The sequence below is a fragment of the Lemur catta genome, chromosome 9, assembly GCF_020740605.2.
Source record: "Lemur catta isolate mLemCat1 chromosome 9, mLemCat1.pri, whole genome shotgun sequence".
Taxonomy (NCBI): Eukaryota; Metazoa; Chordata; class Mammalia; order Primates; family Lemuridae; genus Lemur; species Lemur catta.
In genome coordinates, this window is record NC_059136.1 from 55,470,819 (window position 1) to 55,488,128 (window position 17,310).

At 39.1% G+C, this 17,310-nt stretch overlaps 1 protein-coding gene across 2 annotated transcripts in view; it reads right to left on the bottom strand.

Moving 5' to 3' along the window:
* Positions 1-16,124, bottom strand: part of FZD6 (frizzled class receptor 6) — a 38,468-nt gene extending 22,344 nt beyond the window's left edge. The window contains exons 1-2 of one of the 2 annotated variants that reach the window (XM_045561902.1): positions 15,968-16,124; positions 14,522-14,856 (exon numbers count right to left, since the gene is read on the bottom strand). In XM_045561902.1, coding sequence (XP_045417858.1) covers positions 14,522-14,698 — 177 coding nt within the window. In that variant the 5' untranslated portion in view covers positions 14,699-14,856; positions 15,968-16,124. Of the gene's footprint in view, positions 1-3,869; positions 3,928-14,521; positions 14,857-15,967 lie in introns of those variants that run through there. The other variant, XM_045561903.1, reaches the window with a different exon arrangement.
* Between the last annotated feature and the right edge of the window lie 1,186 nt (positions 16,125-17,310).

Here is a 17,310-nt window from a genome sequence, read left to right on the forward strand (position 1 = left end):
AATAATGAGTAGTCAGCCAGGCGTGGTGGCTCATAACTATAATCCCAGTACTTTGGGAAGCCGAGGCCAGGAGTTTGACATCAGCTTGGGCAACATAGTGAGACCCCATCTCTAAAAAAATAATAATAATAGATAGCCTATTAATGAACTCATACCCATTATTTGAGAACATAAATAGGATGAGCATATTTCCTTCATCTTATGAAATAAAAATTTTGATAGGAATCTTTAATGTTCTTCTACAAAATGTCCTAGGTACCATTCCCAGAAACCAAACCTTGAGATGGAAAGACTACTAACCTGACCCACCGTGATATTTCTTATATCCTTAATTTTATATTCTAAATCCCATCACATTGTTAAACTAATATTAAGTGCAGTAAGTGCCAAATCTGTGAATTAAACCCACGAATTAAAGTGTAAATCCGTGAATTGAGCAAATATTCAAACTTCTTGGTCTGTTCAGTCTGTTCCCTTTCCTCCCCCTTAGCGACACACTTTCTTCAAATCTCTTAGTAACCGAGTGTCTTCATGATCTCATTATGAATTTCTCCTTTTCAAATTTCATTCCCAAAAAACTCATATAATAACCACAACAAAGTATCAATAATTCTTTTGAGATTCTACCATTCAATAATAATCAAAATAGTTAATTATAGTTTTAACACTCAGAGAAATAAAAAGTAGGGTTCTTTAAGGAAATGGTCAGTCTCTGGCAAAACCCCCTAGAAATATTAATAGCAGTATATTAGTACTGGAAGAAGAGGACAATTAAGAAGGCAATTCACACCTCTATTCTGAAAAACAGCCTGAGCCAAACTGTAAGATACATGGATAATGGGAACCAAAATACATGTAGTACTTTATATAATCCTTTGCTGGAAATAATGCCAGCATTTTAATTCTAACTAAATTTTAACTACTATTTAATTCTAATAGTTTAACTCTATCTAATTAGCTATCTGTGCCACCTCTGCCTCTGAGTCTCAGTATCCATCAGTAAAATGAGAGCAATGAATTATGGATGATCTCTAAGGACACTTATGGCTCAAAAGTTTATAAAGCAGGTAATAAAGACTTGAATAGCAGATCTGGAGATAAATTTCAAAACAACTGTAGCTACTACAGTAAAATTTTCTCCTTGGTAGGTAACTCTGTCTTACACTGAGCTCTGCAGTGAATATTTACTGTTTTTGCCTGCCCAGGAGTCCTATTTTTGGGAATCCCAAATTAAGTGACATGCTACAGAAGCTAAGGAGGGATGCAGGGATGCAACCTGGCAACAAACACACAGGCAGCTAATCTAAGCTTGGCCATTTGGATGTTCTAGGCAATGTGATTCTTGGGGAGAGGGTCGTGAAAAAGAAAATATAGTCAGAATATTTGAGGCAGCTGCAGTGGGATCAATAATCCTTGTAGCGCCAAATTAAGTTTCCATTGACAATAGTTCAGGAAGTGTCCAATGGCATCAGCGCTGGTAACATACTGATCCTGTGACATGATCTTAGCTATGCCCTGGTTCCCTTTGCTCCTCCCTCTATTCTGAACCTGGTTCTCTAGCCTCCCCATTGATTCTACAAGCTGTCCAATATCCATACATTTTCTGCTTAGTCAGAGTTGGTTCTGTTGTTTATAACCAAGAAGACTGACTAATACAGAAATTACACAAAGAATGGGTTGCAAGTGACCTAAGCAACATGGGAGGAATTCTAGAACTAGGTTTCCGGCCAAAAGCAGTGAATATCCTATTAGTATTTGGAGATGTAAATCTGGCAATCCATGGCATATAGCAGCAAAACAGCGGAGTTATCCTTGTGATCACTTAGATTCTCAGTATATCTTAGAAAGATGTATCCAGCAAAGGTATGGAGAGATAAAATTGCTGCTGCCAGACAACCAAAAAATAGTAGGAAGAGCATGAGTTATTGAAAGATTGTGGGGTGAGGTGAGGGCTTCTAATAGCACTGTTTGGTTTAGAAACGGAATAACAGGCATATCTCAATTCTTGACTCAAGATGTGGAGTGAAACACAGGACCAAAAGGACTTAAGGCTCAAGAAGTTGAAACCCAAAGTTTGATCCTGTAAATTGCCAAATTATATCAGTTTAATTCACTTCCATTTCATATAAGAGACCTGGTGATACTGTCATTAGGAAGCAGTGGGACCCAGAAGTGGGGATATGTGATGAGGTTCAGAATACTCAGCGCTCTGAACCAGCAGCCCTTAAGACAGATCCTCCTCATCTCAGAGATTTACTTTTTAAGAAGAAAATAAATAGCCTCATGCTCTATCCCCACCATTCTTCAATGTCTCAGCCTACAACTAGAGTTCTACCCCAGCATGCCCTGGGAAGGTCAAGTCAAAATCACATCTGGAAAAAAGGCTTTTAAATTAGTTCCACGATACCTTTAATTTATATTGGATTCTGAGGGTTCTGGATTAAGGGGGAAGTAACATAATTTTAGATGGAGCTAAGAACACTGATATGGGGTTATTTCTCAGAGATTCTGGATTCAGTGCTAGCTTCAGAGATTGGGCTTTTGGACATTAGATGATAAATGGGCTTTTGATGAGTGAGACCCCAAACCCAACCCACTGTAACTTCCCCAAGTCTATGTGCATATACCTAAAACAACTGTATTTAGCAAAAGCACAATCACCATATTGGTTTCCTGGATAAACCTTATTATGGTAGGAGGGGCCAAACAGAAACCATTAGAGCTTTCCCTCCCCACAATGATAAAATATCAAAAGCACTACTGCAGATCAAGGGCATTTTCAGAGATCAGTGACACCATCAAAAACATATTCAGAGGTAATAATTCCTATCACTTTCCCATTTTAACTTTCCAGTGCAACTGGATATGGCTTTGTTTGTTTGTTTTTTGAGACAGAGTCTCGCTCTGTCATCTGGGTTAGAGTGCAGTGGCATCACCACAGCTGGCTGCACCTCAAACTCCTGGGCTCAAGTGATTCTCCTGCCTCGGCCTCCCCAGTAGCTGGGACTATAGGCGATTGCCACTATGCCCGGCTAATTTTTTCTATTTTTTTTTTTTTGTAGAGATGGGCTCTTGCTCTTGCTCAGGCTAGTCTCGAACTCCTGGCCTCAAGCAATCCTCCCACCTCAGCCTCTCAGAGTGCTAGGATTACAGGCATTAGCCACTGTGCCTGGCCTGGATGTGTTCTTAATAGATTGTCTTAAGCAACCTTCATCAAATGGTTAAGGTACTTTTCAAGATGTGGTCTCTTTGCTGCAGCAAATCAGCACAGCCTTGGCACCTGGTATGTAGCTCTAATCTGGTCAATTCTTTTTTCTCCAAAAGCAATTTGCTTTTACCCAGCAGAGGCAGAAGCACATCTTCACCAACTTGCCTTAGAGCAGTGGTTCTCAAAGAGTGGTTCCTGAATCAGCAGCAGTGGCATCCTTTAGGAACTTGTTCAAAATGAAAATTCTCTATCTCATCTCAGACCTACTGATTCAGGAACTCTGGGGTGAGGCCAGTGATCTGTGTTTTATCAAGCCCTTCAGATGATTCTGGTGCACACCAAACTGTGAAAACCATTGCCTTACAGCAACATCAGCTCTCAGATCTGTGCCTCAATTTCACTGTCAGAGACCCTAACCATCACAAGGCATCACAGTGCTCCATCATATTGAGGACATAAAGGTGATGAAGCCATATACCTATAACCTAGATGCCATAGTAAAACATAAGTGCAAATGAGATTAACCCTACATAAAAAAATGAAAGGGACCTTTCACCTTGGGTTTGCTACTAGCTCTAGGTAGAGACTGAAGGTAAGGAGGGAACATCTAGAGATAATCAACCCCAATTACCTCTCACGAGCTGAGTGTTATCAAACTCACCTACTCATGAAGTCAGGTGTACCCAATAGCATTCCATCTTCAAGTTGCCTGAGCAGATCTTAAAGACATGGGAAAGTGGCATGAGCATATTACTCACACTCTTAGAAGGCCTACCTCTGCCATATTACTATCCTTTCCTTAAAACACACCTATGACTTGATGGGGAGTTCCCTCTGACCAAATGACACCTGAGGAAATAATTATAGCCCAGTTTACATGAGCTAGTCTTAGCCAAGAGTGAACTGCTATAGGATTATAACTCCACTCAGAGGTGGCCCTAGTAGGCAGAACTTTAATCACGATGTCTTGTCTAGGTTATCAATAGAAAAGATGGTCTGAGGTTACACTGATTCGTGGGGTATAGCTAATGGTATAACCAGATAGGAACCTGTAAGAAGCAAGACTGGAGAACTGGCAATTAAGAATCTGAAAAACGAGTAGGTGGCTGGACTTCTCCAAAATGAGCCCATGATGTGAAAATATCTTTGATGTATGTTAATGCAACCAAAAGGCCCCAGTACAGAGGAAGCTCTTAAACAGGTGGACTAAATAATCCACTGTGTAGATGTCAACCAGCCTTTCATGGTGGCAGAGAGGAGTGCCCAGATTCAACAGCATCGACCTCTCCTCCCTGAGGCTGATCTGGCTGTTGCCGAGTAGTTAATTTGCCAGAAGCAGCAACAAATCTTAAGCCCTCAATATGGTACCATATCCCAGAGCGATCATCCACCTTGTGTGAGGTTAAGTACCCCAGATCCTTTCCATCCAAGATTTGTCCTCACTGAAATTCCCTGCTTACAACACTCCCATGTAGACCATTCCTGAGTCATGGTCTTAGCTGTAGCTTGTTTTCTTAGAGCCCGAGCTTGAATTCTAGCCTACCTGTTGATTCTGTGAGCTACCCGATACTCTTCTAATCAATTCCTTTTCTGCTTAACCAGTCTGGGTACTCTATATGAGGTGGAAAGGACACAGAAAAAGAAGAAAATTAGTCTGAAAAAGGAAGCTCTCTTTTTCCAAAGTTAAAAGAATTAAAGAGCTATATAAGATAAATGGAGGAATGAACAAAGCAAAATAATAAGATAGGTCTAAAAGTGTTTTTTGGAAATGAGTAGAAAAGGGCAAAAAAGTAATCTAAGAAAACAAGCCTTTGCCAAAAACTAGAACTAAAAGTAAAATGACAAAAGCAGATGGGTTGTCTTACATTTCTACACCAGAATATAAATTCCATGAGGGCACAGAGTTCTGTTTGGTTCATTATTGTATGCTTTGTACCTGAATAGTGCCTCAAATATCTAATTATTTAGGTACTTGAATACCTGTAGAATAAACAAACACTAGTGGGTCTCAGTAAGATACATAGGGAAAGGACCAGCTAGCTCCCATGCTATAATGATATGATAATGAAAGGAACCATGATATAGGCCTGAGGCTGATGGCACTGTGAGATCCTGAAGAGAATGTCTGGGCTAGAATTTTAATTGAGGGAGAACAAAAGAAGAAAGGTATTTGATTTTTTAAATAAATATATAAAGCTAAGCCTAAGCAGAGTGGTCCTATAGCAATATCTTGGCTGTGCCTTGCTTCCCTTAGTACTGAAAATACAGAATATATAAACATTTCTCACTTTTCTGAAGCATCAATCAGAATCTCACTGGTACAGGGAAGTAAGCTACTTTAACAGTGAACAAGACCAAGCAATTGCCAAGCATCTGATTCTCAGCTCAGGATTTGTGCTTTCTACTGATGGTAACATACACAGTAACTCCCATGAAGTGATACGAGCTTTATTTCTTGCTTTAAAATGTCATCAAAAAGAAAGTCAACTTCTAGTGATGGTGATGAAACCTGAGTGAAAGTCAGGAAATCTAAAAAGTGATTGGGGAAAAAAAAGTGATGGACCTTAGCACAATAAGACTAAAGGCTAAAGGGCTCCATAAATGTTTTCAATTACACCTCGCAGAGCAAATACTGTCAAAGTGGTTACAAAGGTCTTGAGTAAATTCTTTGAGAATGTCATTGGACTACTGTATAAGAAAGTGGTGCACATTTTACTACTTATTTTCATGAATGTGATCAATCTCAGGCAAGTCACCTTCTTTAAAAATGTAAAGTGAAGACTGGAATACAAGAGATGAATAAAAAGCAGGAATTTGAATTATTTCCATAATGGAAAACTTGTTATTTTTAAACTATGTCTTGGCAGGAGGAATGAGAAATTTTAAACTACTTCTCCAAAAGAGCTTTCCTTTGGAAATTATACAAATGTACATATTAACTGGTTGATACTAGAAAGGATTTGTATAGTAAAGAATTAATTAATCTTTTAATTTAAAACTTATAACTTTAACCTAAAGACTCCACAAAAAACTATTAGAACTGATAAACAAATTCAGTAAACTTGCAGGATACAAAATCAACATACAAAAATGAGTAGCATTTCTATATGTCAACAGTAAACAATCTAAAAAAGAAACCAAGAAAGTAATCTCATTTTTAATAGCTACAATACCTAGGAATAAATTTAACCAAAGAAGTGAGAGATCTCCATAATGAAAACTATAAAACATTGATGAAAGAAATCAAAGAAGACACAAAAAATGGAAAGATATTCCATCCTCATGGACTGGAAGCATCAATATTGTTAAAATGTCCATACTACCCAAAGCAATCTACAGATAAAATGCAATCTCTTCACAGAAATAGAAAAAATAATCCTAAAATTTATATGGAACCACAAAAGACCCAGAATAGCCTGAGCAAAAAGAACAAAACTGGAGGAATTACATTACCTGACTTCAATTTATCCTACAGAGCTGTAGTAACCAAAACAGCATGGTACTGGCATAAAAACAGACACAAAGACCAATGGAACAGAATAGAGAACCCAGAAACAAATCCACACATCTGTAGTGAACTTATCTTCAACAAAGGTGCCAAGAACACACAGTGGGCAAAGGACAGTCTCTTCAATAAAGGGTGCTGGGAAAACTGGACATATATATACAGAAGAATGAAACTAGACCCATATCTCTCACCATATACAAAAATCAAATCAAAATGGATTAAAGACTTAAAACTAAGACCTGAAACTATGAAACTACTAAAAGAAAACATTGGGGAAATGCTTCGGGGCATTGGTCTTGGCAAGGATTTCTTCAGTAATACCCCCAGAGCACAGGCAATCAAAGCAAACTTGGACAAACGGGATCACATCAAGCTAAAAAGCTTTTGCACAGCAAAGGAAACAATCAACAAAGTGAAGAGACAACTCATAGAATGGGAGAAAATATTTGCAAACTACCCATCTGACAAAAGATTAAATAACTAGAATATATAAGGAGCTCCAACAACTCAATAGGAAAAAAAATCAAATAATCCGATTAAAAAATTGGCAAAGGATCTGAATAGATATTTCTCAAAAGAAGACACACAAATGGCCAACAGGTATATGAAAAAATGCTCAACATCATTAGTCATCAGAGAAATGCAAATCAAAACTACTATATCATCTCACCCCAGTTAAAATGGCTTTTGTCCAAAAGACAGGCAATAACGAATGCTGGCAAAGATGTGGAGAAAGGGGAACCTTCGTACACTATTGGTGGGAATGTAAATTAGTGCAACCACTATGGAGTTTCCTCAAAAAACTAAAAATAGAACTACCATATGACCCAGCAATCCCACTGCTGGATATATATCCAAATGAGGGTAATCAATATATGGAAAAGATACCTGCACTCCCACGTTTACTGCAGCACTACTCACAAAAGCCAAGATTTGGAATCAGCCTAAGTGTCCATCAATGGATGAATGGATAATGAAATTGTGGTACATGTATACAATGGTATATTATATAGCCACAAAAAAGAATGGAATCCTGGCATTTGCAACAACATGGATAGAACTGGAGAACATTATGTTAAGTGAAGGAAGCCATGCATAGAAAGACAAGTCTTGCATATCCTCACTCATTCATGGGAGCAAAATATTAAAAACAATTGATTTCATGGAGACAGAGCGTAGGATGATGGTTATCAGAGGCTGGGAAAGGCAGCAGGGAGGGAGGGACAAGGTGAGAATGGTTAATGGGTACAAAAACAGTTAGATAGATAGAATGAACACTATTTCATAGCCCAACAAAGTGATTATAATCAACAATACGTTAGGGGAGCAGTCCCCAGCCTTTTTGGCACCAGGGACTGATTTCATGGAAGACAATTTTTCCACAGACCGGGGCCAAGAGGTGCACGGGGGATGGTTTTAGGGTGATTTAAGTACATTACATTTATTGTGCAGTCAAACCTCTCTGCTAATGGTAATCTGTATTTGCAGCCACTCCCCAACACTAGCATCACCACCTCAGATAATCAGGCATTAGAGTGTCATAAGGAGCATGCAACCTAGATCCTTCACATGCACAGTTTACCATAGGGATGGCACTCCTATGAGAATCTAATGCCCCTGCTGATCTAACAGGAGGCAGAGCTTATGCAGTGATGTGGAGCAGCTGTAAATACAGATGAAGCTTCCCTTGCTTGCCAGCTGATCACCTCCTGCTGTGCAGCCAGCTCTTAACAAGCTACGGAACTGGTGGTCTGCAGCCTGGTGGTTGGAAACTGCAGTCCTAACACAAAGAAATGATAAATGCCTGAGGTGATGGATACCCCAATCACCCTGATTTGATTAATTTACATAGTACCTGTATCAAAAAACATCACATGTGCCCTGTAAAGATATATAACTATTATGTATATACAAATTAAAAATAAAAAAAGAAAACTTGTAACTTTAAAAACTGTAATTCTGGGAAAGGCACACATTTGACAAACATTAATGAATGAACACACGACAAATATACAAACTAAAGTAACAATGCTTCATTATCTACATGACACATTTTCAAGGAAAGGAAATAATAACAACACAAGTCTTCCTATGGTCTGAAAGAACCATGCCCCTTGTGGACAGGTTCTTCTGAGAGCATAACTAATAATGTCCTAGACTGTGGAATACCAAGGAATGGAATAGGAACTTTGTGCCTATCAGCAGAACCTCCCAGGAGAAATATTATCCTTTCTGTTCAAATACAAAACTGCCCTTATTCTGCAGATCCAGAACCAGTCAAGGTACTTTCTCTGCTACTTCAACATAACATCACAGAGGAAGGTAAGCTTGTGGTTTCTACATATAAAACACAATAGTAGCCATTATATATGCAACTGACTTTGAACACTTTTCAGTACATATTTCATTTTATATGATTAACATCTTACTTTCAGATAGTCTTCCCCAAAAAACAAAGAGGTTAATCACACTAAACATTGTCTTTCCTTGTATATGAGGGATAAAAGGCAGAGAATATGGAGGAAAGGTGATAGCAGGAAGGGGTCCACTGAACTCTTCTAAAAGCAGAAAAATGAAAATGTTTAACACATTGACTGCCACACTAGAAAAAATTTTTTTCCTTGAGGCCACAGTGTTTTATTACGAAAACAGAATAAAAACTTCAAAAACAAAATGATCCTTTCTAATTTAATGAAAAATTTAGTGGAAAATGAAATTTATTGAATTGTATTTATCTAGTCCACGTTTTTAGAAATAAATCATCAATATTAATTGTAACAATAAGAACACCAACAAGTAAGATTTTCACGGTTTTGCCCAGGTTTTGCTTTATGAGGCCCCACGCTCAAAATGAGCATGAATTAAATACAACTCACATGGCAATTAATGTGTTAAAAACCACTGCGCAATAGAAATAGATTTTTTTTCTTAAAAGTCTGTTATCCAGTTTTTCTCCATCCCCTTATTTTAATTAAATACAGACATTTTAATAGTACATATTAACAGGTGGAAAGGAAAAGTTTTTTTTGGCTCACTTCCCTTTAGCAGTTTAAAAGTGGAATGACCACATGCTGTTCCAAACACAATATATGACTTTCCCTTTGCCTAGACCTCCATGAAGGCAATTCAAAAAGAAAAATACAATATTCCTGTTTCCATTTTCCCAAGATCAGTCTCAGCTCTTTCTGGATGAAATCAGTCTCTCAAGGGACATCAACCTCACAATTTGAGAAACAATGCTTTAGATATGAAACAAAAGGAACACAATGGAAAACCAGCAGCCATTGTGTTTTTTTTTTTTCCACTTGGGAGAGTGAGACTGTACAACATCCTTTTCATTATAAAGCCAAGTTACTATTCAGAATTGTAAACTAACTCTTTGTAGTACACATGATTCAGTTTCAGATAATAAAATAAGGAAAAAACTGAAGTCCCTTATTTTAGGCAATCTCTGAGACAAAACTAAAAAACCAGGATATCCCAGTTAGATCCTTCTGGTTTGTATAAATTTGACTTTAAAAGAGTATATGGATATTAAATAACATATAACTCGGGTAACATATTAAGAAGAATGCACAATGTTTATTATATGCTATACTATTCTTAAAACACTTTCAAGTATTTAAACCAAGGTTCTGCAAATGACAGCCCATAGGCCAAATATGGCCCACTGCCTGTTTTTGTAAATAAAGTTTTATTGAAACACAGCCACACTCATGTTGACACATTATCTATGATGGCCTTACAACTGTAGAGTACAATAGCTGCGACAGAAACTGTATGGTCTGCAAAACCCAAAATATTTGACCCTTTACAGAAAAAGTTCGCAATCCCTGCTCTAAACCAGTAGGTCTTGAACTTTAACATTCATAAAAAACACCTGGACAGCTTGTTAAACCACAGGTGGGCTCTTTCTTCAGAGAACACAGTTCAGGAGGTTGGGGTGAGGGGTCCACAAATTTGCATTTCTAACAAACTCACAAGCTGCTGCTGGTCTATGAACTAAACTTTGAGAACCACTGCTCTAAATCATCTCATATAATCACAGATTGACAATGACCATAATGCCTAAATTCTACAAAACAGGCTAGCTGTCATAAAATAAAAACTGAGGCATAAATGGGGAGATAGATTTATTGACTCATATGGAATTCTTGATGGCTAAGAAAGTATAATTGGTTGCCATAATCATCAGGCAATTCTTCTCATCCTAACACTTCAATTCAGTGAACACTGGAAACTCGACCGCGACCAGCAGGAACCAAAGGCAGTTGGGTAGGAAGTATAAAACCCCATATGATCTTTAGAGAAGTTATAAAACACGTTTTTAGTAAAAGCCAAGGTACATGCAGCTTAATTTAGTGCTTGACTGTACTATAACCTTAAGTACTAAAGTATGTTAGAAAAAAATATGAAAGGTATAGTTTATAATCTAGAAGTCCAATCAAAAGAATCCCTTCACTTCATATAAATAAATAGAATGGTTAAAAATCAAATTCTTTAAACACATTCTAACAAATATGTGTAGAGCTAATAAGGGAAAGAAAATAGAGGGTTTCAACTGATATATTTCTACTCAGGTAGAACAAAAGAGGATGATCTGTAAACCGCCTAAAAATATTAGAATGCCTTTCACTTGGACACTGTAGAAGACAGAGGTGGAATGTAAAGATTGGAAGGGAAAATTCTCTTTGCTGATTTATTGGGACAGGAAACATCACCTTTTTCTTTCTTTAGCTTTTATTGAGCATCTAACCATGCTCAGAGGCACTGTACTAGGCATTAGGGATACAGATGAATAAACACCATCCCTACCTTCAACAAGTTCACAACCTAATGAGAGAAACATTTAAATAATCACAATACAGCATACGTGTAAGGACAGTTATATATATTAAGTACTATAAGAGTGTAGAGAGTGAGCTGATTAAATATGCTTGGGAGAAAGGTGAAAGAAGGTTTCACTAAAAACAAGAGTTATTCCTTGAACTGAGACCTGTAGGAATTGAGCAGGTACAGAAAGGTAGTAGAGGGTCCACCAGGGGCTATAATATATGCAAAGGTACAGAGGTGAGAAAGAGTAATATGGATTTGAGTTCTACAAACAGGTCAGCTGGTTGAAGCAGACTGTACAATGTGGGAAGGGACAAGATGGGAGGCTGGAAGGCAGGGTCCCACATAAAGAGCTTTGGGTGCTACTCTAGAATCGGGTCTTTTATTTCTCCAGCTTTAGGGAAATGGTGAAGAATTTTAACCCCAAGGTGGACTGCATGGATTTGCACTTTAATAAAATCCTTTGGCACCACTAGATGGGAGAGACTGAAGTTAGGGATTTTATTTTTGATCTAACAAAACTCTGTATTCAAGGCACTGATGAGAGGAAAAAAGAGAGATAGAGCTAAACAGAAGTTTAAAAAAATCACCCAATTTAGTTTTTATCCAAGTGAAGTTTACAAAGAGGTAGCAAAGGACTGAAATTTACATGTTGCCTTCCAAATCATAGGAAATATTATCTTGTTTATCCAGTAAGGTCAAGGGCCTTAAGAAAAAGTTTTAAAAAATGTCTTCTCTGTCTACATGATGGTCCATGTAGACAGAGAAGACTGTGTCAGATCATAGTTTTCAAACCTTGGACAAACCATAACTTGTCTGGGCTTCAGTTTCTTCACCCATATAATGACAGGTTCAGGGGTTCTTAACCTGAGCAATACCCAGAAGTATATTTCAATATCAATGGTTTCCTCTGTAATCTTACCCATTTTATTTACTTAAATTTTAAAACATTTCTCTTATTCTGAGAAGAGGTTAATGGCACAAAAATGGTTAAGAAACTCGGCATGACCTTTAGGGTCACATACAACTCTCAGATTACAGGATTTTGAATATTCAATCCAGGAACTAATAGAGAATGTTGCTTAGCCACAAGGACAAATAGGATTGGGGCGGTAGGAAAAGCATAATACTATAGACTAAAAAAAATTATATATAGGGATTAAAAGTCTGACCCGGGTTGATATTATTTTTGCCTTTCCATTTACCCTTCCTTCCCTTTTTCCTTTTTGTAGATTTAGGTTAATGCTGGTATTAAGCAACTGCTTGATGGCTTTCTTCTTTTGTATCCTTAAACTTACTGAAGTATGACTTATAGAACAAAACTTCATTAGTAAATGCTATGAGAAAGTTTCGTATATGAGAAAGATATATAATGAAGAGACTGGTAATGTTAGCAATCAAATAAGGGAGGTAAGAACAAAAAACCTTCTTGATAATATCCAGACACAAACTACCTGAGAAAGAAGCTAGCTAAATAAAAAATATCTTTTTTTTTTTTTTTTTTTTTTTTAGACAGAAACAATTGGTTTTAAAAAGATGTGTGTGGAACAAAGCTAGTTGTTACCATCTTACAATTACAGGCATTTAATAGCAGGGATGCATTTCTCACCTACATTTATAATAGTACTCCATGACAAGGAACTCAAGTCTAAATAATATGAATTTGTAAGGTCATTGTTAGCATTCAAACTTAAAATGTATTTAGCTACTACAAAGAAAGGAAACCAGATTTTTTAAAAAATTTAATAACACTATTAAAACATGACTTACAAACATGATCAGAGAAAATGTGAATGAATGATGTAATTATTGCTTGGTGGTATTCCCACTATATATTCTAATCACATTAAACCATCAAAATGATTCTGATTAAACAATGAAAGTGTTACCACATCATTTGTTCAGTGTTCAATCTTGCAGTGGTTTGAAAAACCACTGAAAGATTACAATAATATAATTTGTGATATCCTTTTAAATTACATCTAGTTAGTATTTAAAAGCCTTTCTATTCTAGACATGAGTCCACAATGAGGCAGACAACTATTCAATTGAAAAACAATGGAAGACTTTCAAAGCTACAAAATCAAATCTAATCAGTTTTAAAAACTGTATGTATATTAAATTGTAGGGGTTTCATCTCTTAGCAACTATCTGAGGAAAAAAGCTTTTATCATCTTCAGACAGTTTTTCTGGAGAAAAACTACAAAAACGACACCTTTGTCTTCTTTCCTTCAAGAGACTTATCAACCTGACAAATCTTATGGGAAGGCAGGTTCCTGTCTCTACAGGTAGCTATTTCTTCCCACACCTCCCTAGCAATTTGCGTATCTCTAAACCAGAGGCAGGTAACTGAGGAGGCACCTAAGGCAATCTTTAGTGTCACTGTACTCCTCCCTTGACAAGTGGTTTCTTTTAACAAGTTATCTTATAAAGAATATTTAAGTGCTATGCTTAAAAAACAAAGTCTCTTTTTAGTACAACACTGTCTATACCCCAAAATATTCCAATAACATATTTGCTTCAGGAGAACTGTGCCAAGTGAAAACATTACAACTACTTATAAAAACATGCAGATTTCTTCACTTTTAGTCCAGACAATACAGATTATATGTTCAGTGAATTTTAAAAAATTCAGAATTTCTAGGGGGACTACCATATTTGATTCAGGAAAATAAAATATTTTCCAGGTACAAGATATTTAGAAATCATTTGTAACCATAATTCATTATAAGACAAACTCTATCTTAAGCAAATCCACTAAACAGGGCCCCAAATGTCCACGAAACATAAGTCAGTGGGGGGGGGGGGTTAATTTTCAAAAGAATTTTTCGAAATATGACTGTGTTTAAAAATAAAAGTCATATTTACAATTTACAATCTCCTGCTGTGTTTAAAAATAAAAGTCATATTTACAATTTATTCTAGAACAGAACATAAACTATTTTTCAATAAAGGTATGAAGCATTACTCACCTCCATTTCCACAGCAGCAATACCCTGATCATAGTGACCCATCAGATTAGGGAAAAATGTTGTGTTGTAGGCCATTTTCATACATCTGGGAACAGTAATTGGTTCACAGGTGAAGAGACTGTGCCCTCTTATGAGGGGCAGAAAAATACATGTCAACAAAAATGAAAACATTTCCATGTTTTTCAAATTCCTGATTTTACCACATGGCTTGTTTTAATCTCTATTTTCATGCTCAGAAGATTCTCATCCAAAGACAAAATGTTCAAACTCCTCATTTCATTATTTTATCATTTTGAAGGAAGCTGTTTTCCTGAAAATGGGTCCTGGGTCAATTACTGTAAAAACAATCAAGAGGATGTATCAGCAACATTTGTCATAAACTCAAATGCAGACGTCAAAGTGCAGAGTTAAGATTTTCGCCCTAGGTAACTAACACTGGAAAAACAATGGAAAATTCTGTCCTAGCGAGATATTCTTCACCTGCCATGGCATAGAATATACCACTTGCTGAGGAAGTCTCATCTCTAGGGAACTAATGACGGAAGGCAGGTGCTGAATGGAACGCAGTGTTAAAAGGGGGCCTAGGACTGTGGTCCCCAAACCCCAGGCCCGGACCAGTCGCGGCATGTTAGGAACCGGCCGCAGAGCTCCGCCGTCCCCCGCCCCACCACGTCCGTGGAAAAAATTGTCTTCCATGAAACCGGTCCCTGGTGCCAAAAAGGTTGGGGACCGCTGGCATAAGATGAGTAAAATGGAGGATAAATAGGAATGCTGGTGCTTAGGAATAAGTTAAAAACGACTGGTACAATCTGAAAATCGAAGGGCCCTTGTTGGAAAGCTTATTTCGCACAGAATACTGAGGCCCTGGGAAATTCCTTGAGACCTGAAGAGTTCTTAAACAAGACTCTAGAGCGCCGGTTTTTGTTGCAGTCTTCTGGGGATATACTTTTCCTGTTTTTCAAAAGGCCAACTAGAGAGAGACTTCTAGGATTTCCTCCAGCGGAGGACAAAATCGTAGTTTTCACGGGCTGGAAAGAATAGGGATGCCGTCGAAAAGGAAAATGAGCAGATCGGTCCCGGGAAGGCGACGGAGGTTCCCTGCTGGGGGAAGGCCGTGGCCCCAATTACAATAAGCCACCCGCCGCCCCAGCCCACGCCGGTGCCCCGTCTTCTTCCAGCGCGCAACAGCCGAGCACCTGCCCCAGGCCTAGGTCCCGGCAGCAGTGTCCCGGCCTGCTCGGCGCCGCGGGGACCCGGCATCGCCTTCCAGCGGCTGGCTCCTACTCCGGAGCCAACTTCAGCCGGCGCGGGCTGTCCCGACGCCGCCTGCCCGCACCTGCGGCTCCCAGCGCGCGGCCCCGGCACGCCCGGCACCCCTCGAGGCCCGCTCCGCTACCCCCGGGACCCGCCCGGCCGCTTGCCCAGTCGGGGCCCGGGGAGCCTCACCTTGGGCGACAGTCGAAGGCCACTTTACCTCCCCGTCCCTGTTCAGCCTACCGTCCCCCCGCGACCTCAGACGGCTCCGGGGAGCGTCCCGGACTCGAGCCGCCGCCAGAGCCGCACGGGGAGCGAGAGCTGAGCGATCCCGCGAGACTGCGCCGCCAGGTCGGGCGGGCAGGTCCGGGCTCGCGGCGGCGGCGGCACTGGCCCTCCGCCCGGCCCCGCCCGTGCTCCGTCGGCCCCGCCTGGCTCCGCCGCCGGCGAGGGCCCGCCCGGTGAACCGTGTCGGTGCCGAGGTCCGGCCGTGGGGCCCGGACCTCACTTTGCAGTCTGTTAAGGTACCTGAGGCACAGGGCTGTGTCCGGTCTCGTCCTCCAGGTGCCAAGGGGTTCACCCTAGAAGGATTTTTTGAAGCTCTGGTGATCCTCAAAATAAAGCTCGCTTTAAAAAGAGCCCACTTCATTTCGGATTTCAGGAGCCAAGAACCCTAAAACGGGCCCAATTTGCTATGTAAACTCAATTGCACAAAGGATCTGAGTTAGAGAGAGGATAACTTCGTTGATAACTGTTCTAAAAAAACCCCTTTCATTAATTCGGGGAATCTGGTCACCCACTTGAAGCGCAGGTGGAAGTGGGATTTCAGCCCTGGCGGGTCCTACAGTTTTGTTGATTCAAACTCTTAACAGAAGGTTGAACTGCTTTGAAAGTCAACCTAGTTTTCAGTATCAACTCTGCCACACATCTGAGATAAATTACCTAATCTTTCAGGGGCTTAGTTTCTTCACAGTACAGCAATGATAATAATTACGATGATCGTTAACGTGTTATTGAGCATGGGCTGTGAGTCAGATAGTGCCAAGTTCTTTATGTGCATTTACATCTAATCTGTAGGATCTTCCTATGAGGTAGACAGAATTATATGAGAAGCAAATGAACTTGGATTTGAAAAATGCCAAGTGACTTTTACATGGAGATATTCTTGTTAGATAAATCATCCTGTAGAAGAAAGTGAATGTCAGATTTCAGTACCTGGGATGAAGGACACCACTGAATAACCCGAAGAAGAGTACTGAAATCTGTGGGGAAAGGGTTGAATTAGGCGAGGGGAATTCCTTCCCAGTTTTATTAAAAGCTTAGGACCGATGTTGGGGGAGAGGTAGTAATGAAGAAATATTAACATAATTTAAGAGCTGGACAATTTACGTATTGCAGAATAAGTTTCTGTATAGAAAGTTTCTGTGTAGAAAGAATGTTTTCCCCGAAATTTCTAAGTCTCTACGTAGGAAGATTATTTCTCTCCGGTTCTTACAAATTTAATGAACCTTTCTATGATCAGGCTTGAATACTAG